The sequence below is a fragment of the Apus apus genome, chromosome 4, assembly GCF_020740795.1.
Source record: "Apus apus isolate bApuApu2 chromosome 4, bApuApu2.pri.cur, whole genome shotgun sequence".
Taxonomy (NCBI): Eukaryota; Metazoa; Chordata; class Aves; order Apodiformes; family Apodidae; genus Apus; species Apus apus.
In genome coordinates, this window is record NC_067285.1 from 58,432,612 (window position 1) to 58,457,496 (window position 24,885).

General features: G+C 35.3%; 1 protein-coding gene across 3 annotated transcripts in view; it reads right to left on the reverse strand.

Moving 5' to 3' along the window:
* LRBA (LPS responsive beige-like anchor protein) overlaps nt 1-24,885 on the reverse strand; it is a 406,974-nt gene that overhangs the window by 291,268 nt on the left and 90,821 nt on the right. For 2 of the 3 annotated variants that reach the window (XM_051619697.1, XM_051619695.1), the window contains exons 30-33: nt 17,944-18,077; nt 9,314-9,392; nt 8,916-9,049; nt 5,946-6,007 (exon numbers count right to left, since the gene is read on the reverse strand). In XM_051619697.1, coding sequence (XP_051475657.1) covers nt 5,946-6,007; nt 8,916-9,049; nt 9,314-9,392; nt 17,944-18,077 — 409 coding nt within the window. The remainder of the gene's footprint in view (nt 1-5,945; nt 6,008-8,915; nt 9,050-9,313; nt 9,393-17,943; nt 18,078-24,885) is intronic. The other variant, XM_051619696.1, reaches the window with a different exon arrangement.

The window sequence follows — 24,885 nt, forward strand, 5'->3', positions numbered from 1 at the left end:
TTCATGCAACATCCTCCCCTTTACAACTTTACAATTTAGCCTTTGGAAGTCCTTTACTCTATTTTTATTTGTTAATATCTACATTATTTTAATTTGCCTAATACATTCATGTTTCTAACCATTTTCTCATAAAAATAATCTATTACTGAAGTGTTTTGTTTTCTACTCAACTATAGCTACATTCATCTTTGACAAAGATCCTATTGGCAGAAGTTCACACTGCATAAAAATGAAAACCTCCAACTTCTGATATCATCTAAATGGCTTTTAAAAGAAAATAAGAATATGCATTAGGATTAATAGAAAGTAATCTGGCAGCTTACAAAATCCCTAAAAAATCTACCCTCTGAACCAAACCATACACACTTTTCAGAACATGGACCTGAAGGATTAATAGTAGATCCTTTTCAAACTTACTTTCAGATGTTAGAACATAAAGTGATTACATGGAAAAATAACTGGATTAAAATGTCATCATCTAACACTTGGGGCACATAAAAAGTATTCAAACAGCATTTGTTCTACTCATACCTAAACCAGGATATTGTTAAGAGTTTTGGTGCTTCTGCTGAGCTCAATTGCCGTGTTTATCAGAGTGGCATAATTCTTCAGACAACCTATGCTCAATTCAATTAAAACTTCATAGCAATCACTGTAGTTATCCATCACATCAAATTGCACTTAAAAGTAAATTAGGAACCAGTACAGATCACAGAGCATCAGTAGAATGTGTTCTCTCTGCAAGTAAAAAACACTGAGAACTAACCATCCTCTACATCAACTAAAACCTCTGAGTAATTCAAAGGCTCTCTACATTTTAGAACACGCAGTAGAAATCCAGTCTTGAAGTAATGAATGTTGATGGTTGATACAAAGCTTTTTTCTGAGCACACAATACTCAGAAAAGCCTGAATATTCCATTGCATTTTATAAGCATCGAAATACTGGAGTGCAGGAGGGGTGTGAGGGAGCAAAAAACCTGAAAAATCAGAATCTTAACTACCACCCTATTGCTCTTCCTTGGGGGAAATACATGACCATGTTGTTTGTATGGGTGCATGACTGCATGGCACATGCTGATACTATTTAAATAATTAAGACTCCCTATCAGAGTAAAAGATACGACGCAACTAAGATACTGCAAAAGATTAATATATTAATATTGCCTGCCTTATGAGCAACAGAATCAAACTGATTCAGTAGCCTATGAAAAAAAGATCACACTGAATAAAAATCATGCCAAACAAAAACCTTATGGAAACATTTCACCCTTTAACCAGTGACGTGATTTGTTGAGTTGAGTTGGACAAGAAAAAAGAGCTGAAGACCTGTAACTTTGCCTACACAGACAGCAAGACCAACATTCACAGTGCAATTTTTTCTGCTTTAATACTACTACTAATCAGCATCTGCTATATTTTGAACATCCACATACATTGCCTTAGATTGTGCTTTTCTCTGCAAAAAATAACCCCAAAACTATGAATACAGCACACAAGATATTCAACTGTAATCATATTTCATTGGCCCATATGAGCAGATGCTATCACTGTGTACAAATAAAAATTGGGAGTATCAGAGTTTATGATTACCTCTTCCATCTCTCCATGAAAGATAGATTTATATTGAACCTTGATAAAGTATAAGAGCTACAGCTATGTAGTTATATTGCAATATATCATATTAATATTTCTAGAAGATAAAATACTTAGAGATTAAATGTATTAAAACATTGGTTTTAGTTATACATATGCCATCAGCTATCAAGAATTTGCCATTAATCTCTTTGAAACAACAGGGGGCAGAAGAAGGAAGAACCAAGAAGCTTTTTATACCTTGAACCAGTAAACAAGGTATGTGTGTGGGTCCTGGCGGTAGAGGGATCATTAAAGTTGCTGCAGTATTCCTTAATTCTTAATTGCAAACATTTCAAAGGCTTGGGTGTGATTCCACCAATTTTAGAAAATTATACCAGAGCTGAACATTATTTGAGTCAGTTAGTGCAAGTTTATTTTATGGTCTAGAAAATTTGGATTCAGAAGAAAAATACTCTTAAGTCAAAGATGGATCTGACAATTAGCTCTCTTACACATATTCCATTGACAATTCAGTTGATTTACTACAGAAAGAAGCGTTTTTCAAGTGCTGCAAATCCCCTAAATTCGAAGGCATCAAGGAAAATTATGGAACCTATTTCACCTACTTTTGTACCTTTTCACCTTGGAGCTACACTAATAGGACAAATGCTTCATGTATGTGAGCCACCAACAAATGTTTTCAATACTTTCATAAGTGTGTAGGGAAGATGGCAGCTTCTCCTACTTAGTCATGTATCTCAAGAAAACACCTGACCAAACAAAGGAAGCACAGTAGGATATTGGCGTTATGGATAAACACACACACAAATTCATACATGCCCATTTGTGTTTTAGGCATAGACTGAGAGTCCTTTTAGATGAAAACACTTTATTCATGGGCGATATCACAGCTTCCCCGTGCAGAAGCCCCGCAAGAGCATATGAGCAGCTTTCACGTCCTGACGTCACTCATTTAAAAGGATAATAGACACAGGACTTCTCTCTTTTGGCTGGTTTAATTACCCCGACAGGATGCCAGGCCAGACTAGATGGTGCTTCTAGGTTCACTGTACTGTATGCATTTCTGATAAATGGGAAAAGAATAGATGACCTGGCAGAAGGCTCAGACAATAACATGTGATTTACAGGACATGAATGCAGCTACTATAAGATTTATCTGACAGCCCTCTCCGATAGTGGACTGTTGAGTATCCGATGGAATGATTTCTAGTCTGGAAAGTCTGCTACTGAGTAGCCATACACATTATTTATTTATTAGATGTTTTGGGTTGAAACCATTTTTAAATGATGCACTTCACAATGCTCAGCCATAAATTTAGTTTTAAACCCTAGAAGGGAGGTAGTGTTATTGGAATGTGTGTCAGACTGAATTAGGATGAGCAACACAATGCTTTTATAAAGCGGCCTTGAATGCAACGTCGATTCCTTCAAAAATGATATTAATGTCAAATAAGCAGGAACACTTTGCAGTAATATTAAATGAAGGATTTCTTTATGTTTTGATAGATTTATATAAACATAAGTATGCTCACAGAGACACGTCCCAAAATGTAGTGTGTCTATCAGAAAACATAACTGTTTTGTCTTAGAAAAAGCCTTTTGTCTGTATCTTAAACCACCTGTTTCTCTTTTTGCCTTGTGTTAAACATAAAAACAATACATAAGCTTTCAAACACAGAATTAAAACACAAAAGCAACGGTCTTTTTCCATATGCCTAAATATATGAACTTCAAACAAGAGAAGAAATTAACCAGGTGTCGCAAAAAATTTCACAGAATGATATATTTTGAAATTTTAGTAAATCACTTCACCTAGGAAAGAGGTTTATTTTCATAGTTTTATGAAAAAATTACAAATATTCCATTTTACACTTCTGAGAAAGAAGAAATATATTCTGACCACAAATCTAAATAAATACCCCCCAAAATTTCAGATGTTTCAGAAAAACAATCCAAGTGTTTATATCACATATACAATGTTCAAAGCAAATTTTCAGAAAGAGGTTAGCATAAAACCCACCAAAGATATTAATCAAAGCAATCTCTCAATTTCATAAAATGATGGCTGACAAATTTGTGAAGTTTTAAATCAAATTTGCAGATACTTACTTTGTAACTATGCCACATTATTTATGTGATTAAAAACTAGTTTTTGACCTGATCTTTTGATCTTTGGCACTTCATCCTCTCCATCTCTCCTTAAAAATTAATTAAAATTTTAGCAAAAGGATATCACTTCACTTCCCACCCTATCTTGGGTCTCCCCCTCAAAAAAAAAAGAAAAAAGGGAAAAAAGAAAAAAATCAATCAAGCTCAACCCCATCTCCTCCCAGTATCTGTAAAATGTCGGCTTGAAATTCAATTTCATATCTCTCAAGCTTTCATGTAGCAAAAGACAGTTCACTTCTTAACAAAATAAATCACTTCTGTGATTGCCATGCTGACCTCTTTGAATTAGGAAAATTCAAAGTGAAAAATGTAATTATCACCAGAGAACAATCTGTATACATCTGGAGCTAATTTTAGATTCATTTCTCACATCATTTTTCATATTCTGCCAAAAATTACAGCTGCTACGTAACTTTAAAAAGACTTTGAGGTCTTTGTGACTTTATTGGTTTATTTCTACTCTTTCACAATGAGCAACCTCAGTCTCTGCAACTAGCACTGCTAAGCAATCACGATATCCTCAATTTGATTAGATTAGCATTAAGTGGCACTGTGACACATGACAAATAGATGCATTAGAGCACGTCATTTATTCCTTATCCTTTCCACTTCCCAAAACCAAACAAGTGACGTACAGTACAGAGCACAACATGATTTTAAAGAAGATTAGATTACCCTACCAAAAAAGAAGGAAAGGTCAACCACTAATTATTGATACAAGCAGCACGGATACCAAAAACTAATTTTTAGAATGGTAATACCAAGCTGTCAGACACATATTTAATACTCAGATTAGTTTAACTCTTAAGACATTGACAAACCAACAGTAAAACTTGTATATGGATTTCCTGATAGCAAAGATTCTTTTCTATTTTAAATCAGCAGCAATTTCATATTCTAGAAGTCATGAACAATGTCCACACCCATATCGCCATATGTAAAATAACCATCTCTAAATTCCAAGTGATTCCATACGGAATAGTAAACTCCTTTCAGGGTAAAAATATATAATATTTCCTGAGGAAGATGGAAATATAGATGAGTTAAGTTCTAGATACTTTCATTAATAATAAGCACACTAGAAAACATAACTACTCTTCACTAGTTCATTGTAAAATCTATTAAGTGTAATCTCCAGACGTAATTGTTCTTATTGCACTTTATTGACAATGCAGACCATCGATTTTTCACACCTTCTATGATTCTTTCATTTGTATTCATGAAATGTCTATCAGCACACTCTAAATAAATTTGGCAATATAGGCACTAAAACGAATAAATCGATGTGAAGAAACATTAATTTTGCATTATCCTTATTCGTCAGGCAAGCAAACCATAAGGGCTGTAAATGAAGGTCAAAGGTTTTTAAATGGGTCAGAACCCTTGACCTCTAGACCAATACTATTCCCATTAAAAAAGGCTATTTTAAAGTTTTAAGTAGGGGAATTTACTACCAGAAAGGTATCATTTTTAAGGCACCAAAAGAAAGGGTCAATAAAAACAGTCTTCCATTTAATTACAAAAAAGAAAGCTAGAAACCACAAAATAAAATCCAGTTAATATAGCAGAAGCAATTTTAAGAAAGTTCTTCAGAGTCTGGCTCTGTTCTAACCACAGGAACAGGCAGTTCTCAGGCTCTTAAACATCTAAAATCCCTTTGCCTTTAGGAACGTAGAATGCCCTAAACTGCTCACAACCAGAGTTGCTTTCTTAAATATGTGTCAGATTCTTAGTACTTGTCAAATCAATTAAGTATGACAGGGTTTCAAAAATATTTATTACTCATTTCATAGCCTCTACACAAAAGGAAAAATTATATTAATCCCAGAGGATTCAGCATGCCAAGATGCAGAAATCAATCTGTTTCTATAACCTTAATATTTTATTGACTCTATTTTATCTTACAAAAACGACAGCAGAGAATTACTTAGGCACACCATCATAAAGGTTATGTAAATGCTCAACAGAAACAACATAAAACCCTAAGAATCGTCTCTTTTCAACTGAACAGACACAATTACTATGTGGGATTTTTTAATCAAAAGACCTTGCATGTAGCCTTTTAACCTATTACACATAACCTTAAATTTAAAACCAAAGGTACAGTAAAATTTTAACTGTAATTTCCACTGTGCTCAAAGACAGCAATTTCGAACAACATTGTTACTTAAGCCTCACCTGAGAGCAAAGAAGCATCACCAGCTCAACAACTGAACTGCTTGATTTCATGCACACAAGACCTGCAAAAGGGAAAAAATGGTATACATAAATACAGGCTTATGTGGCACCAGCTGTTAAAATAAAACTATTTTGAAGTGCAATAGATTAAAAGCATTTAGACAATCAAAAGAAAGCAGAAATTCTCATACCACTTCCAGTTAGATTTTGCACTTTATCAGCACAAAATAAAAGTATGTATGTGAGAACATAAATTCCATGCCTCATCTCTAAATATGCAGCTAATAGTAATACATTACCTCCATTATTCAAAGTTTCATAAATGTTTGTATGTTAAAATGATCCGAAGTGTGGTTAACATATGTTAGATTAATCCACTGTATCTACATTTTGCTATTTCTTGAAGGATTGGGTCATTATATATGCAGAGAAGGGAAATGGCTTTATGACCTTTGCTTTCTCCATTGCATGCTCTCCTTTCAGCCCCCAGCTATCAATCAAGTTTCCATTTTGTTTCATGGCAGCAGACATCCCAAACACTCTTATTAGTACTTTGACCCTTAACCTCACACTAAACTTTAGCAGAAGTGCAAGCAATAACCTATTATATATTCTAAATTCTTTATGAACTAATTTGACTATTATTATTATTATTTGCATTTTGTTTGGGGTTTGTCTATAGCTGTTTTTAGGCCCAAAAACTGGTTTCATGTGGGTATTTTTGTCTACATAGTTCAAACAGTCCCAGCTATTTTCCTGCTTTTTTTTGGTCATCTAATCTATTAAATACTCATCTCTCTGCATATATAACCTATACTACAGACAAAATACTTCCAAATCAGATATGTTTTCTTCATCTTCAGAGAAGAAAAAAGATAAGTAAATAGGATATTTACTTCCCTGGCAAACAAAGCTTTAAGAAAAATCTGTTTCCTGTTATTCCTACTAAAAGAATAAAATAAATTTGTTCACAAGGCAGCTTCCATTAAAACATTTATCAGCTAAAGTGATGCCCATGTGTATAATCAAAAGTAGAATCCCATCTTTTTCCATCTTAGAGAAGACAATTCATACACTTCTTCCTACCACTTCTTCTACCCCAAAAGATAGGCAAGCTAAATTCCTAAACTGAATAAACTTAATATCAGTGAAGGTTAATGAAGTCTCATTTTTTGTATCTTCAGTAAAACACTTATCAGTGTTTGATACTCTTATTTTGTTTCTGACAATGCTAATCATATTCAGCACTACATACAGTATGTCTATCATAATCCATGAAACAAGCAGTTTCAAAAGTATTTTTAAAAAATAACTTTAATTCCCCAGGAAGCAACTAGATCTGTTAGTGCAAATACAGCTCATGTGTAAGCGATCAGATAAGTTAAGCAACCATGAGCTTCTAATAATTACTGGAAGCTGCAACAAGCTCAGGCCCTAATTCAATTCACTGCTTGAACTGGACAAAACCTGCAATTTCCACTCCTAAAAATCAGCTTTATGATATAGCTAAATAATCAGAAAATTTAAAAGCTGCTAAATTCACAGTGTTCCATTAAATATTTAAATTAAGGACATTAATATCTGCATTGCAGAACTGAGCCTCATTTTTAAAGAGAGTGAAAAGTAGAAAGAAAACTACCATAGAACTATAGAATGCACGGAGTTGGAAAGGACCTTCAAAGGTCATTTAGTCCAGCCCCCCGTGCAGTGCACAGGGACCTTCTTTACTAGATCAGGTTGCTCAGAGGCTGGTCAAGCCTGACTTTGAATGTCTCCAGGGATGGGGCCTCCACCACATCTCTGGGCAACCTGTTCCAGTGCTTCACCACCCTTATTGTAAAGAACTCCTTCCTAATATCTAATCTAAATCCACCCTGCTCTAGTTTAAGACCATTTCCCCTTGTCCTATCACTACATGGCCTAGTTATAAGTCCCAAGCTTTTCTGCAGGCCCTCTTCAGGTACTGGAAGGCTGCTATAAGGTCTCCCCAGACTCTCCAGGCTGAACAATCCCAGCTCTCTCTCATCCCAGCTGGTCTTTGTAGGAGAGGTGCTCCAGTCCTCTGATCATTTTTGTGGCCCTTCTCTGGACTCATTCCAACAGGTCCAAGTCCCTCTTGTGTTGAGGACTCCAGAACTGGACACAGACCTCCAGGTGAGGTCTTACCAGTGCACAGCAGAGGGGCAGAATCTGCTGGCCACATTTATTTTGTTGCAGCCCAGGATGCGATTGGCCCTCTGGGCTGCAAGTGCAAATTGTCTCATGTTTGACTTTTCATCCACCAGTACCCTCAAGTCTCTTTCTGCAAGACTCCATCATCATTATTGCACACCTGAATCTTCTTTTTCTCAGAAGTACCACAGAACTCCACTCAATACCGACAATGTACTTGTCTTACCTGCATGACTGCCTTCCATTTAAAAATCAAGAAGTCAAATGTAGATTCACATGCAAGGGATACACCATAACAGGCTCTGCTGACATAGTTCCCAAGAAGCCCTCCTTAGATTACCACAGTAAAAGTGCCAGGTCTTTGTACTTGACTTTTTACACTATCCTTTTTACTGAAGGATACAACCCTGACACCAAGTTTTCTTTTTAAGGTGCATAAAACACATTTCATACAACAGTTTCTATGGGACAATTCCCTGGAAGGGTTTGAAAACTAATGAAGAGACAACAGTAGTTGGTCCCACATAATGAAATAGAGGAAACTATGAGATGAGATGGAAGCATAGAGACAACAGTGATGGCAAAAGTGAGGAGGTAATGACAATGACCTCAGAGGACTAAAGACAGAAGGAACAGGAGGCAGTGATATCCAGTGAGCAACATTACGTAGGAAGGCAAAGTGAAAGCTTCTAAGGCAGGCCCAGCAGAAAAAAAAAAATAGAAATGTATAGAGTCTCCAAAGTAAACGAAAGCAGACATTCAAAACAAAACTTTTTTTTTTTTAAAAGGGAAACTTACTTGTACCTTCTATCAGCAACTCCTGTCCATGGCTGCCCAAAAGAGTCCGAGAAAGAAAGGGAGCAAAATCCACAAAAATCTCTCTTAGAAGTGGGGCAGCTTTTTCCAAAGCATGTTCAAGCCTGTCTGTAATACTAATAAAGAGAGATATGTGATTAATAAAAAAGAAGGAAGTCGTAGAATTTTAGTAGAAAGGAGTATAGTTTTTGGCAATGTTTAAGTGATATACATGTGCAAGAAGCAATCAATAATCCAACACTCATTTTCCCAAACCTTCATTATATATTGAACATTAGCAAAGCAACATTCTTAAGTGATGTGGAATCACAATATCCACTGCAGTATCTAGAAGGTGAGCTACAGCACAGCTGTTTAGCCATTCGTTTAGACAAAGTTACCTCATATTTGAAGCAGAATCCTCAGGCACTGAAGAAACTGTAGGGACAGATGGCAATTTTGAATTAGATGATCCCCTTCCTACAAGAGAAAATAATAATTTATATAAGAAAACATGCAAGATGTTAGACAACTGGACTAGAAACTAAAGCCTCAAGCTCAACCTCTAAGAAACCATGGTTTTCCAGTGTGTGTGGAATATGTAAACCCTTTGAACTCTTTGTACCTCAAACCTGTTTTGCCATCAGACTGTTTACTTACGTTCAGATCTACAAGGTATGCCATGGCAAGCTTTTTAAATTTTGCTTCAACAAAAGGAAAGTAATCAACAGAGGCCTTGCAGTTAGCTTCGTGAAGGAAGTCAGACTACACTGCAGCAATCCCTTCTGAGCTTACTAGCCATGATACTCGCTGAACACTTACAACCTTAAGCAGTGAATACAAATAACATCTTATACCCTGAAAATTCCTGTAGTGTACTAATATATACTAGTATAACTAATATACTAATATAAAGCCAAATGGTAATATTTTAAAGCATCTTTTTTGGTTACTGAAAAAGTTAATCCAATTTCAAGTAACTTGCAGAGAAAACCTTTGATTTTTTGTCAAAAGTTAAAACCCATTTTTGTCAAAACGAAGCAGAATACAAAACTAGTAGATATTTTCAACAGTCTGGCTTACATTTTTGCACCACAGGGGCTGTGACAAAGACAGCTATGATAAAATTCTCCATTGCACTGCCAGCATCATTAGCATGACAGCAGTGGTATAACCTCATTTATGAGTTATTAACTTTGCCACATCAATTATTCAAAGGTTGATAGGGAAGACTGGGTCATTTATGTATCCTGCACTTATAAAAAAAATGCAATTGTGTTCTGTCAAATTGACACTTCATGGCTCTCATCAGCAAAGTAGGGATCCGTAAATACTAAATTCTGCTGTTCAGTACATAAAGAGAAATACAATGTCCATACTGCAGTATGGATTGGTATTAGCAATGATGAAGAGAGGGTAAGCAAGACAGCCAGAGATTTCACAGATATTTGCTGCCAGGACAGGAATGGTGACTCACAAATCTTGCATTGCATTCCAAACTACAGAGAGGAATGAATCTTAGCAGACAGACTTCTGTGCATTTCCCAAGAGTATAACTGCTTCTAGTTCATCTGCAATCCTATCTCTTTCCAACCTTAGACCCTGTCCTATTCTCTTTCCTCTCACCTCACCAGTTTCAGATTCTTATGCTGCTGGAAAGGGAGGATGGGGGAAAAAAAAAAAAAAAAAAATGCATGAAAGAGGAGGAGCAAGCCCAGTTAAATGCAGCTTGTCTGGAAACAAACTGTTTAGATCTTGAAAGTGTCTACCAAAATGTGCCAACTCTAACTTTTCAGTGTCCTTCTACTCGACTGAAGTGGAATAGGTTTATAAAAAGGTGGCTAAGACTGCTCCCTGAGATACTAAGTTTCTTTCTCCTCTCATATTTTCAAGTTCTGTTCCAGAACACTGGCACACAGAGCTTCCCCCACAAACTCTGGGGTTTTGTGTTAGGTTTTATTTCATGTATGGAAAATGTTTTTCTCTAATCTTGCTTTAAAGACAGCACAGAAACTAATAATTCAAACTAATCGATCAAAATGATGAAAAGTTTTGAACTTCTTTATTTCTTCATAGATAGGATATGAACGTGATTCCTTCAAGCTTTCATAAACTCAGCATGAAACATTTACTTTGACCTCTGTCTGGGATGACCAGGTCAGAAACACATTTTGTGTGGGCCATAGAATATGAAGGACAAGACAGTAGGGAACAAACTGTTAGCTGAAAGCAAGGTGGAATCCAAACCTTCTGGGCATTTTTTCCTAAATAATTTATCTAATAAAGATAAATCAAAGATATATTTCTGAAAAATTCAGTGGTGGTGGCTGAATTCTGTAAATATCTTCAATATTTTCATGGATATAATTTTTTTTTTTCTTTAAGACCTAGCTTTATATAGTCAAACCACAAAAAAAACACTGAGTTTCCCCAATGAAAAGCAATTAACACAATGTGCCAAAATTAGAACTGAGCCTCCCATACAGAAAAACTAAAGCCCACAGAAGGCAATAAACCACTTGATTCAACTCCAGTTGTCTGTGGAATACTTAGTAGCTACAAATAGCTACAGTCATTGTTTCTTTCTTCTTTCTCTTTTTTTTTTTTGACACACACACACACCCTTACATGTGCACAATACACTGCCTGTTGGATTAAGACTTTAAAACAATGTTCTCATTTTCATTTATTTAATTTCACTAGAATTCTCAGCTTTCTTCCTAAAGCCCAACAACTCTATCCTAATTAAACAAGTCCCTCTAACTTGAAAATATTCTTAAATCCATGCCCAGTGGTAGATTTAAGCCCGTACACTGTCCATAAGGGGAAATGAGCACACAGGTCTGGGTGGTTGAATTGAATGCAAAACTTAAATAGTATCCAAAGCCTTCAAAATAAGAAAGTCCTCTCAGCGTGCAGGGTTGCAAATGCAAAATGTCTTGTTATATAAATGCTTGCATGCTTTTTACTACATATAACCAACCACCTGTGACAAGTAATTCACCAATTAGTTGGTATGTTAGGAAGTGAAAAGCAAATACAACTGAAATCCCACCATGTTGAATGCATAGCAAAATGAAGGATCATTTTATCAGTAATAAATAAGACTTTAAATGTGCAACACAGTAGCATGAGTTTGACAATTAAATGAGAGTAAAATAATTCAATGTAATATTTAGGCCACAAGAAAAATAAAGGGAAAAGTAGAAAAAAAACAATCAAGAGAAACATCTGCAAGGACAATGAAAGGGCATAACAGCCATTACAAGGTTAACAAAGAAATATACACTTAATCCAGGGTAAACTGGATTTTTTGTTGTTTGTTTTCTTTGGGGTTTTTTGTTTGGTTTTCTGTTTTTATACACAGCAGCACTGGCAAAAACGGCTAGAGTGGGAAGTAAAGGAATCACTGATAATAGAAATAGGACCTGATTCTTTTCTTGTAGAAATCAAAATAAATTGCACATAAGAGATCAGGTATAAATGTAAAACTTCATGAAGTTTTAAGTTAAAATAAACTTTCAAATATAGACATAACAGAAAAAGCACTGATAATTTGTATTTGACAACAGCATAAGGCAGGCACCTATATAAACTGACACTCCTTTTGAAGAATATGTAAGAATATTTATGGCCTGAATTTCTTCATGCTTATCATCACCTAAATCCACATTCCAAACTCAAGATATACTTCACTAAAACGGGTAAATCTCAGATTTATCACAGCTGAGAATTTCAAGGACTTTTTAGATAGTATTAGACAAAGTGATTTTTTAATTCAAATTTTTTGTGGAAGTACTTTTTTTACTTGATTTAACTCAGAAGCAGCATTCTAATTTTTCTGCCTTTACTAAAAAAATGCAAATACTTCAGCAGCATAATTTCATTCACAAGACACATGTTAGTAAGTGCAGTAGCTGCTTCAAACATGTGGAACTAAACTGACTTATCTCTTCCTTATCCTTTCACTGATAAACTGGCTCCTTCAAACTGACAGTTTTACAGACATTTGCAAGAACATAAAAGAAAATGCAAATAGATCATCTGTCTAGCACCCTTACAGCGAAACCTTATTGTTTATTCAAGGTCCCCAAGGGTCTAAACAAATAATGTCTGTAGCAATAAAATATTGTTAAATAAACTCCTTGTGCAAGATCCTTATGCTTTTGCATATACTTACAAAGTAGGCTTGGCAATGCACAAGCAGCACATGCTATACTTCACTCTGGGAGGGTAGAGACGAGGTAAAGAAAGCAAAGTTGAATTAAATAACCATACCTCTTAATTTTGTACAACAGATCTACCATACAAAAATACACTGATGCTGTTTATGAAAGGAGTATCTCGTAAACTAATGAGCTCATTCAAAAACACACTTCTGGGACTGGAAGTGTACAATGAAGGACTACAATGAAAGGCTTTACAAGCTAATATAAGGGATCTGTGACATAAACACATCTGTAGGTTAAACCAAAACACATTTCACAAAACAATGGTGCACCCTCTCAAGAGAAGTTGTTTAAAAACAGTTTTTATACTAAAACGGTATTAAACCATTTCCGTTGCACATAATTAGCATTTGGGATTTTTTAAAACCACAATTCTCTTGTGGTAACGAGTCTCCAACTACTGTAATTGTGAAGTTGGAATTTTCTTTGAAATAGTTACTATAATCCAGTGAATGTCTTGAACTATCTCTGCACTGATGGCAACTCTCTTCACAATTTTTCTTCTGCTAACTTATTTTATTGTGAGACTTAAATGTTATATTAATCCAAGGAATAAAAATCACTGAATACCATTCCTTGCAAAACAAGCCAACTGTGGGAGAAAATTTACATTTTCCTATATGTAGGAATAAAATTTAGAAGTCAAGACTTCTTTTTTTATGTCTTGTTACTTCTTATTCCTAGTTTTCATCCAAGCATCCACCTCCTTTTTCATCTCAGTCTTGGTCTTGTTTATGATTTCACACTTTGGGGAACAGCCCATATCCCTGCTCAGGAGAAGCAGAAATCCTGCTGGCAGCTCTGTGTGGCTCAGAGGCAAAACAAGTGAAACCCAAAGAACTTAAAGTGAGAAGAGGAGGAAGCAGGCAACAGAAACTGAGTGGAACTTCCCAGTTTTTTCTACACCCAGTGTCAGTAAGGACAAGATGCAATTCCCTCCTGCTTCTTACAGACTTTCCTGTTCCCTCTTTATAAAATTATATTTGAACTATCATTTACAAACTGAACAGTGAAAGCCTCCAGACTGCATTCTTTAGAGTGATGCACTAATAAAACACCTGTGAAATCCTTCAAGTACATAAACAGAAACTCAGAGCACCAGAGAAAACGGTGGGAGTGCAGACTGCAAAACAGCTCAAAAAAGTTCACACCATAATAGAACATGACAACTGTAATTGAAACATTTAAAAGAAAAACTAAGTGACAAATGAAAATACAAGTACTCCATTAGCATATTCAAAATAGCTCAGATAACTGCCATGTCCTGCCTATTCCAACCTTAATTGTGCCTTTCCAATAGCTCTTCCTGGACATAGCACGTGCAGAATTTCTGTATCAAATCTCACATTCAGTCTATAAACCAACCCAAGGAAGAAACAACCTGAGCAATTTCCTCCTCCATAGTTTATTACTATTAATATGCTCTTTTGCTGAATACCACCCTCCATAAGAGACAGATTATTGGCTCAACATGGGCCCTGAAGAGGCTTTATTTTCTCCCTTCATTTCCAAGATGTTTCAACAATTGGAGTAGCAGTTCCAGCAGAACTAGAGCCCAAATATCAGTCAACAGCAACATACTGATAGGCAAGTTTAGACAAGTGGAACACTTCTTTTCAGAAGTGGCTTTCTGTGCTGTGAAATACTCTGCAGCTTCTATGAGTAAAGGCAAAGAAACTTCTGCAAAAAGGCCAGGCTATCTGAAGCCAAAACATGTTTTCATCCTCTTTCAAAGTATCAGAGGAACAGAGTGAGCTTAGATGGTTCTTTCCAACTTGTCAACACTTTGTATTCAGGTAGACCAGGACATGTCACATCCACTTGATATGAGCTTAGGACAATCTTAAGGGTCAAATATCACAGATATTCACAGACCGTGAACTACAGGCAGGATGCAGACTTCAGGAAAAAGAAAATGGGAAAGAGAAAGTTGAATTCTGAGCACACAGAGACGACAATGGAGGAATCTGAACTAAGATTTCAACATAGATTCTACCTTCACCAAGCAATGTCGACATCACATCTACAGGTGGAAGATGCTCACATACTATAAAACTTACTCCCAAATTATGCTTATGTACCCATTACAACTAACACATCATCACTTGCTGTTAAACCTTTTTCAACATCTGTATCTCTCTTTCATCTGTTCTGGGAGTAAATTGATTCATGGCTCCACAGGTAAGCATTTTATGTTATTATATTAAGGTTCTGATTGCTTAATCAGTTTTTAAAAACTTATCAAACAAATCCATACAGAACTCCCTTTAAAAAAAAATCTTCTGACTTCAGAAAAAACAGCTGAAATGCATCTTTAAACATAACAATAATTTTTAACAAATAGCCTTAATATAAAAGGTGAAAAAGCACAGGATTTATATTCACTACATTAACTCCTAGTCTCAGCACTTTTAAAAAACATTAAATTCATTTTTTCCTAATTATAAAAGTAGAGCAGACTTACAATGAATGTTAGCTGAAATAAATTAAAATAAATTTATTGATTCTCTGCTGCATTAAAACAAATAAGTGAAAGAACACATGATTTGAACTCAGGGAAAAATTCTATATATCATATTTAGGTTTTATAGGAAATTTGCTTTTTGCTATTTGTATACTCAAAAAACCTAAAGGCTTTATACAGAACTTGATTTCAAACTTAAACATGTGTATTTTACATGAGCAATAGAAGTGTAAAACATTCCAACTCCGCAAAATTTTTGTTTCCATGCCATTATCTTACTGGGGAAAAAAGAAACAGTCTCACATTTTAATCTGTTTAAGGCATGATTTCATTTATCCCTTTACTTTTTTATTTTAATTAATTAGATTGCCAGTCTAAACATGCCTACTATTTTTAATCCTGATTAGTTTCTTTTTTTGCATATCCATTCAGATTACATGCCCAGTTTACTGCCAAAACTCCCAGACATGCTGGAAGTCACACAGTTACAAGTTACACCAGTATTGTTTATTGTCTGGATTTCTAATATGTTCTACAGGCACAAGAGTACTTATTTTTTCTTCCACATGTTCTTAAAAGATTGACTAAATCTGAAAAATCAAAATTCATCAGTTTCGTTTTTATTAAAAGCAAATGAATACTGACTTCAGAAATTGTAATAATTAAGCCCATCTATAACCTGGGCAAACCAGTAAGAAGTTAACAAATTAGCAACTATTTTAAATAATTTAAATGTAGATAAGGTTTTATTATTTTAAAAAGAGATTAGCTACTCAGAGGCGATCTTCCCCAAAGAACTGTGACATTTTAACAGACAGCTAATATTCCTAGTCCTGCATTACTCCTAGACTAACAATGTTACCTCCTGCAATTTCAGTGACAAAACAGACTTTCCCTTTTGCAAAAATAAGAACATACTAGATTTCCATAGGTTTTCCTTTCCTTTACCATGGCTAAAACAAAATCTTTTTAATTTTCCCAATAAATGCAATGGGAAGCTAGAGATGGCAACAAACATCTTCCAGACACATGAGCACGAGAGGACACAAAGATTGCGTACTATTTTTTTCCCCTGAGTCTCTGCAATTTGGATCTAAGTTCATGAAAACAGGAAGCAAGAAACTCAAACATTCAAAAGGAACTCTAATAATCAGGTACAGACTGAGATTTCCTTGATTAAGATGCAAATCAGTTTTAAGTCTTGACGTTAACCTTCATGGGCACAATTATGAGATCCTACACAGCCTTGTGACTTAAACATGGCTAAGTAGAAAAGTATGTCTTTGACACAGCATATAAGGTTAAACATCATTTATCTCATACAGAATGACCAGAGAGACTAAAGGTTCAAAGGACCGCTTGCTTATAAACAACCTACTCAATTTTGTCCCCCCTGAAAAAACTGTCCAAAGCAATTAGTTCAGCATCAACACTGAATTTGACCTCAGGCTAAAGCTATTGGAAACAGTTGCATATTGCTTTCAGTCCTACTTAGCACTAACACATACACCTTTGGACAAATGCCCTACAATTCATAACTAAGCTTATAGTTTGCATAACAAAAAAATCTGTAACAAAAATAAGTCTTTAGAATATACTGTATTCACACTGACTACAAGTTAATATAGTATGGCTGCCTTATGAAAACTGAGAAATCTTGGAATTGTAACAAATACTGCTCAGACATTTGCATTTGTTCTGCTAGACAGAGGCAAAAGGAGAAGCCTCAAAAAGTTTAGCAAGCTTTTTTTAAAAAATTATTTTAATTAATAAACAGGTTAATTTTTATATTTGTGTAGCTATAGCATCAAAACTAGAGATAATAAAATTATCTGGGGGATAAACTCTTTGTTTGAGGCACATATACTGAATACAGGCCTGCAAGCTGCTATGTGAGGGAATACGGCACTGATACAGACAAAGCAATATGCAGGGTACAAAGGTCTCAAAGGTCCTTTTTTTTCTGACTTGGTAATTCAGATGTTATACCATGTACACTCCAGATGTTGAATAAAAAGAGTAAAGCACCATCTTCCTAGATTATTGGCCCATTCTCCTCTAAAAAAATACAACCAGCAATAAGCATCAATACTGTTAGTAAGTAAGACACCCATAGACAGATAGTACATATGCACACTAATCAGTATTACAACAGAAGGTGACTAATAACTCAGATTCTGATAGTGTTTTGAGATATGGATAATGACTGAAAAGCATCTCACCTTTATATAAGACATAACAAAAAACCTGTTCACTTTTATTCAGAGTGAATGGTAAGGGAGGGAGAAGGAAGTCAGGAAGGGCTGGGATTTAAGTTATTTAATTTACCCTTACTCACCAGGAGATTCTCCTGACAAATCTGGGGCTTGTGCTGAATCTAAAGAAGACACCACACTGACAGCATTCGTAGGAATACCCATAGCAGATGCAGAAGAGGAAATGGTTGATTTCTTCGTTGGGACAACAACACTCCTATATGAAGACAAAAAGTAAATAATACTGTACGAAGGTTCACATGTGATGATTCTTGTTTATACATCCAGCACATACACTTCTATGTCCTGCAAAAGTACCGTTCCTTCTCTGTTGTCTTCTTCCATCATCTTTGGCAACCTACCCTAACCTAAAGGACACTTCACTTGTTTAGTTTTTATGGTACACTTTAATATCTCACCCACTTCCACAAAGTCCCTGACAAACATGGACCCAGTTAGAAGATCAGCAGGATAAGTGACTTGCAAGTAAGCTTCACTTTTCACCTTAGTTACACTAAGACTTGGTTTTAAACTTCAGGCAACTTTTAAGTTAGCACAGTGTTCAAAATTAAAACATTCAGATAAATTATCAGTCCTGAAGGCTGCCTTGACAGTATACTCCATCTAGTATTCCAATGCCGAACAAAAGACTAACTAAAGAAGGATATACTAGAGCTAAAAACATCCAGACACATATCCACATGAATTAACATTCACACATCTTAAAAATATGGCTAGGGCATGAAATTGAGTATATCTTGTGTATAAGGTTTTACTTATGTAAAAAATCAAAACATTCTTTGGAGTTGAAGAAAATCTCCATCTTGTATGTAAGTTAAATGTTAGGCCTTATAGTAAGAATTAAAGATTATACAGGAGGAAAAGATGCAAAGTGACAAGTTCGGCATAGAGATTTATTTCACGTTACTAAGACATCTATTTATGCTATACCAATTTAAATTAAATTACAGTACTTTATTCCAAATACCTAAAAGGCCTTGTTAAGCATGCTTTAAAGGCATTTTTAATTGCAAGTTAGCTCCATAAACATGCAAAAACCCAGCTAATGAGGTAAAGACTACAGCTGATATACAATGCACTCCCACAGCAGCGCTTACTTTTAATTACCTGGTGTTAAGCGTAAGCTGAAAGTCTTCAACATTCAATTTATTTAATCACGTTTTGTTGACAGTACTATAACTACACACTAAGAGTATTCCCTTAATAGCTTTAAAGTATTCATTTTGTAAATAACTTCGAAACTGGACCTAAATTCAGGTGTGACAATAACAATCAAAGAAGTTCTGTCAAATATTTACAAAATAGTTCTTGCAAGAATGGGACAAAAGGATTGTATTTGACTCCCTTCTTCAGTCCAAAGGATGTCACAGAAGCTAGACCGTGTTACTGATTAAATCAACCCTCCTTAATGGCAGGAGTAGGCAGGCACCATACTTGGAGGCAGTACGTGTCTTATCATTATAAGGGTGACTGCTAATGTTAACTATACACTAAAAAAATAGAAGCAATAACACCTGAGCCCCAAGTCAAGATACTGTGCATAAACCATGGATTTGTCAGTTTCCCTGAAACATGAACCGTTCACTAAAAAAAACACAAACAAAAAAAAAAGTATTTTAGACATCTTCTAAATTATGGCCTTGTTACCAGTTAATTTTGCATCACTCAGGTAGAAAAAGGAGATTTCTCGCTCAAGATTCTGTCACATTCACTGTCTGGAAACTGTTACTACTGTTCTCTAACATGCGTTCAAACACCTGGAAGAGGCTGGAAAATTAATACAAGTTTACTGATGCACCCATACACAGTAAACTTTTGGACATATTTCCAACATTCATGATCAAGGACTGAAGCCCAGGTCTGCTCCTTCACAGATTTTAAGTTATTTTACTGTACAGCTATCAAATTCCAGGAATACCAATCAATGACATTAAACTCAAATCACAGACATACTACAAGTAAGTGTCCATTCATGTGGACTCTGTAAGATCTTTGTGCAGGAGCTGGAAATATTTTTTTGCACACCCACTAAGTTACAAAAACAATTTACCAATTGCTGCTAACCAATACATGCAATTATATTGCATGCACGGTGATATGGAAGAATTCTTAGTAACAAATTCTGGGGCGCATATAGATGGTAATTGCGCATGTAGAGGTAGTGTCTGTTCAAAACATATCATTCATGTAATTTATTTTAAATTGGAAAACACCAAATTACCTTGAGGGTAAAAACAAATCTTCTAGAGAAGTTCTCTTTTTCCAGGGCTTTAAAGTCAATCAAAATTCTATCAAAACATCAAATCAGAATGGCTGTGTCCTCTGAATGCCTAAAAATGCTACTGATCCTACTCTCTGACTCTATTGAGATCCCCAGGAACCATGGAACAGCACATATTTTAAGAAATCAAGTGCAAACCAGACCCACACCTTTAAAAAATTACATATAAATGGACGGATTTCAACTGATCTTATAAATTAGAACTGGCCTCTTGAACTGTCCAGGTGAAAACACAGAAGTTAACATGCTGGAAGTATCAAGAAGGAATTTTAGAAGTGGAGTAATTTTTAGCACTACTACAAGAAGGTCCTCAAAGGGTAAGCAACAGTTCTGGAACTGCATGGAAGCAAGGAAGCCTGTGTGCAGATGGAGCTGTTACTTTAAACACTGCTCATCCGAAGCTGACAATGAGTGGAGACAAAAGAAATCCCAGCTACAACAGTCTTCCATTTTCTCTGCTGTTTCTGACACAAGACAATATATAGTCTTCCTTCTGTAAACTTCTACTGACCTTCAGTGTGCTTACGTGTAGTTGCACTGAGGGAGTAGTTTCAGCAAGTTGCCAGACTCTCAATATCTGCCCAAGGAGAAGTGCATATAAGCAAAAAAATTAGATGGTTTTGGTTTGTTGTTTTTTTTTTTTCCCTGGGCTGTGACACAGTGGTAAACGACCACAACTTTTGCCTTTTAAGATCTTTTGTATATCTTTCCACCTTAAAACCTGTAGAAGTTTGGGAATATAAATCTAGCTGCAATTCTCATCTTCACTAATTTACTTTCCATTAAGTACATTAAAAAAGAACTATATTCTAACACTTCCATTATAATTTTCAGGACCTAGCAATGGCATTCACTTTAAGAAAGATACTCCATGAGCACCATAATATGGCACTAATACCCAGCTGCAAAGTAGTGCTGATAGCAGGGTTTTTTAAATTATGCAATTATCACTCCTTTGACTTTCATTTAAGGAATAAAAATGAGTAAGTACAGGTTTCAGGTTTCTAAATACAGAAAAACATATGTTCCATTATAAACACTACACATGTGTGTGCACATGTCTATTCCAGATACAGTAACCACATGCTTTGAGCAAGAGACACTGACTCTCGCAAAGTTTTCTGAGAAACTTAGGCTGATTATGATATCCCACCCAAAAAAAAAAAAAAATAGCTTTTAACTAAAATAATATTTTAATTTTTAAAAAAATCTACTTTATAAGTTCTACAATAATTCCTACATTTAACTGTCATGTTACATCTTGGCCCCTCTGTTACAAGCTTGTTAAGGATTCAGAGTGTTCAACTTCTGCTGTGCTCCGTAAGTATTCAGCAAGATAAAAGGCAACAGCCTAGGGGCTGGAGAAACTGATGCTTCACAATAAAAAAATCTGGACTATGGAAAAAACCAGAGGCTTTGAACAACTAACCGTTTACCTGTTTTCTAGCCTCACACTAGTTCTAAACAGAATTTATTTTAAATGGTGATCTTCAGTGGCCAACTGAAATGATTCTGCCTTTTCCAGACAAAATAAACAGTATTTCTACTGAGGAAAGAAAGCCCCATTTCCCCAATAGCTGTGTCATTCTGAAGCACACAGCCAAAAGAAGAGCTGGATATTGTCCAAAAATGTAATGTAAAGAAATCCCAAAATCTAAATGTAATTTCTCTCTGTCTTCTGGTCAGTAGCCATGACCTTCTGAATCAAAAAATATTTAAAATAGGTCAAGAACAGAGAAATCAAAACATAATAACTTTACAAGTATACATTACTGCATTATTTGTAATGTAATGATTACTATGCCTTCCCTTTCAATGGTGCAACTGATCAATGTCGTGTACAGGATTCATCTTAGGGGCTTCCATTTCTAGGCCTAATTCATAGTATGAAAGTATAGCTTGGCAATCACATACAGATTCATATTTACCACATACTGGAAAGCAAATTAAGATATTTGAAGTATAAAAATTAGCCATGTTTCTTTATTTATATTCTGAAATTCCTGCATTTCTTCTTTTTTATGTAGTAATATGATTTTTTTCTCAATATTTAGGTGAAAACACAATTGTGTTCAAACTGAAATATTTGCTATTAAACATAAATGTTCCTTTGTGTTCTTCTTTCAAAAGATTATTTAAATGCTAATATAAGTAAAATGAATGCAACTGGCAGAAAGCATGCATGAGAGAGTGGAAAATCAAGATTAAATATTGTAGTACATAAATGATGTGGAAAACATGGAGCAGATAAGCATTTCTTAAAAAGTTACATATTGCCACGCATGTGAATAAAATACTCATCAATAAGTGGTCTTACAGTATATTTCCTTAGATCTACAAAAATGTATTTTTAAAAAAATCTGTAATCATGTATTAATATCATCAGAATAACAATGTAAATTAAGCAACCTCATATACGGGCAGAGAAGTGTCACATGGAAGAAAACCGTCAAATACATTTTATTCCTTAACATTCAAAGTATCACATCATTTCAATTAACTTTCTACTTTTGGGTTACATTTGCATATTATAACATCCATTACCATAATATTCAGATACAGGAGAAATAGAGTAGAAAATTGCACAAAAATATTCTTAAAGTTTATTTCAAGCAGATCTCAAGCCCTATGGTAAAAATGACTGTCAAATTGCCTCATTTACATGGATACATAGCCATATATTAGTTGTTTGCCTTTTTTCATTTAAAATCAAATATTTAAGGTTTAAAGCAGGAATTTACAGCATGTGAACGGATAAACGTAGGTCAGGCATAGTGAGAACTAGCCACCATAATACCTCTTAGCCAGAAGGTCAGTGTGTTATTAGTCCCAATTATGCTGAAGTGTAAGAAGCCCTCGTGTTGCAGACAATTATTCACTGCTGAATGAGCACAGATCACTGAGCTGAACACTGACTTCCATCACAGACAAAGGCTTATGCAATAATGATCTATTCTGCCAAATTCTATAAGGATTTACTCATTGAAAGCTTTCTTGGTTTTGGATCACCAGTTCTTCTGTTTCAATATAAAGATACAAAACATCTATAAATATCTCCTAAACTCTGAGTACATTTTCCTAAATTTTTTAATATTTTTTTTTTTAAGTTGGCAAGTCTGCAATTGATTTTTAATATATTTCAAGGTACAAATTTTCCTTCGGTGCGAGTCAAATATTCCTAATATTCCAGCAGGCCAGGCCAAACTGATGACCTCGCTACAATTTTAAAATACTTCTGTGAGCTCCAGTTCCTCTTGACATACAGGAATTTATAGACTTGATTCTCAGTACTCCATTTTTTAGCACTCAACAGAAACACAGGTGACAGTTTGTCTGTTTCCCTATGGGATAACTGTTTTAATTCAAAACCAAAGTCAGTCAGTTGTTTCAGACTACCAGAAAGATGCCTGCTTCAGGGCTCCTATGCAATGAGCAAAGGACCAATAAAGAGGATGAGAGACTTATGTTTATGTCTACTTTGTGAGTCAGGAAAGCAGCCTGCCACGTCAGGGCCATTCTATGGGCTCTGCTGTCTATAGATAATACCCATTCTCTTGTTTCCCCCTGGAAATACCCAAGAAGAAAGGAAGAATAAGAGACTCTCAAAACCAGGAGAGATCAGAGGGGGGTGCATAGAGGGAAGAGATAATAGAAGGAATACAATAGATTTTGTAAAAGAACTTTAAAATCAGCTTGGCAGGAAGAAGGCTTCAAACGGTTTGCCTCTTCAGCCCCTGCAGAATGTGAATTGTTGGTTGTGCCAAAAGAGCTGAGCTTCTCATCGCAGCATATGTGCCTTGATAGACAGATCTCCATTCTCATATTCTGTCTCTACCTCCACCTGGTAGACTTAATCTTGTCAACAAGTTTATTCTTTTTACTTTTCAGTCCCAAATCAATGAAGTCTAAAATGTATTCATTCCATATAAAAAAAGGGCTTTGATCAGATTTAACTGAAATACCACAACCAACCATTACAAAGGCAAACACACACCACTGACTGGCAAATGTGCAAACACAGGCTGTGCCAAACTAAGCAGCTTATAGACGATGTTCCAAAAAAGATAAACAAGCTTATTAACATATCTCTTCTGTAAGTTACAGCTTAGCTGCAGATTTAAGCTCTATGGTACAAGACCATGATTTAAGAGCCTACACTCCTCTGAACCCTCAGCATCAACATCCTACAGTGACATTTGTTCAATGTTTCCACAAAGAGCAGTAAAAGCCAGAAGAGACCAAGGTTTTATTTTAAATTGCACAGTAAAAATGGCAATTGATAGGTTATGGCTTTTATTAGACTAACTGAAGAAAAATCTCCTGTTTTTTTTTTTAATCCTAATCTTTGGTTACTTTCATTTCTGTTTTGTTTTATTTTAATTTGCTTGCATTTGTCTTCCCTCTTTTTCTAGAAGATTACTACTAAGTAAGAAAACTGCTGTTTTAGGACACACTGAAATTGGAACATTAATTCATGTCCCTGTGGATCTTGGGAAAAAGTCAATGCATGTCTTGAACTTTATCATGATAAACCCCTGGCACCCACTAATCACAAGATTGCATCTTCACATAAGATAAGGGGAAGATTTTTGGCATGGGAATGAACACATACACCTAGTTGTTTGCAAAGGCTTGCAACCTGGCAGCCTTTCAGTAAGGTTTCACTCACATAGCTGTTACTGTATACTCTCCAGCTATGGCTGGGAAGTTGATAATCCTTAAG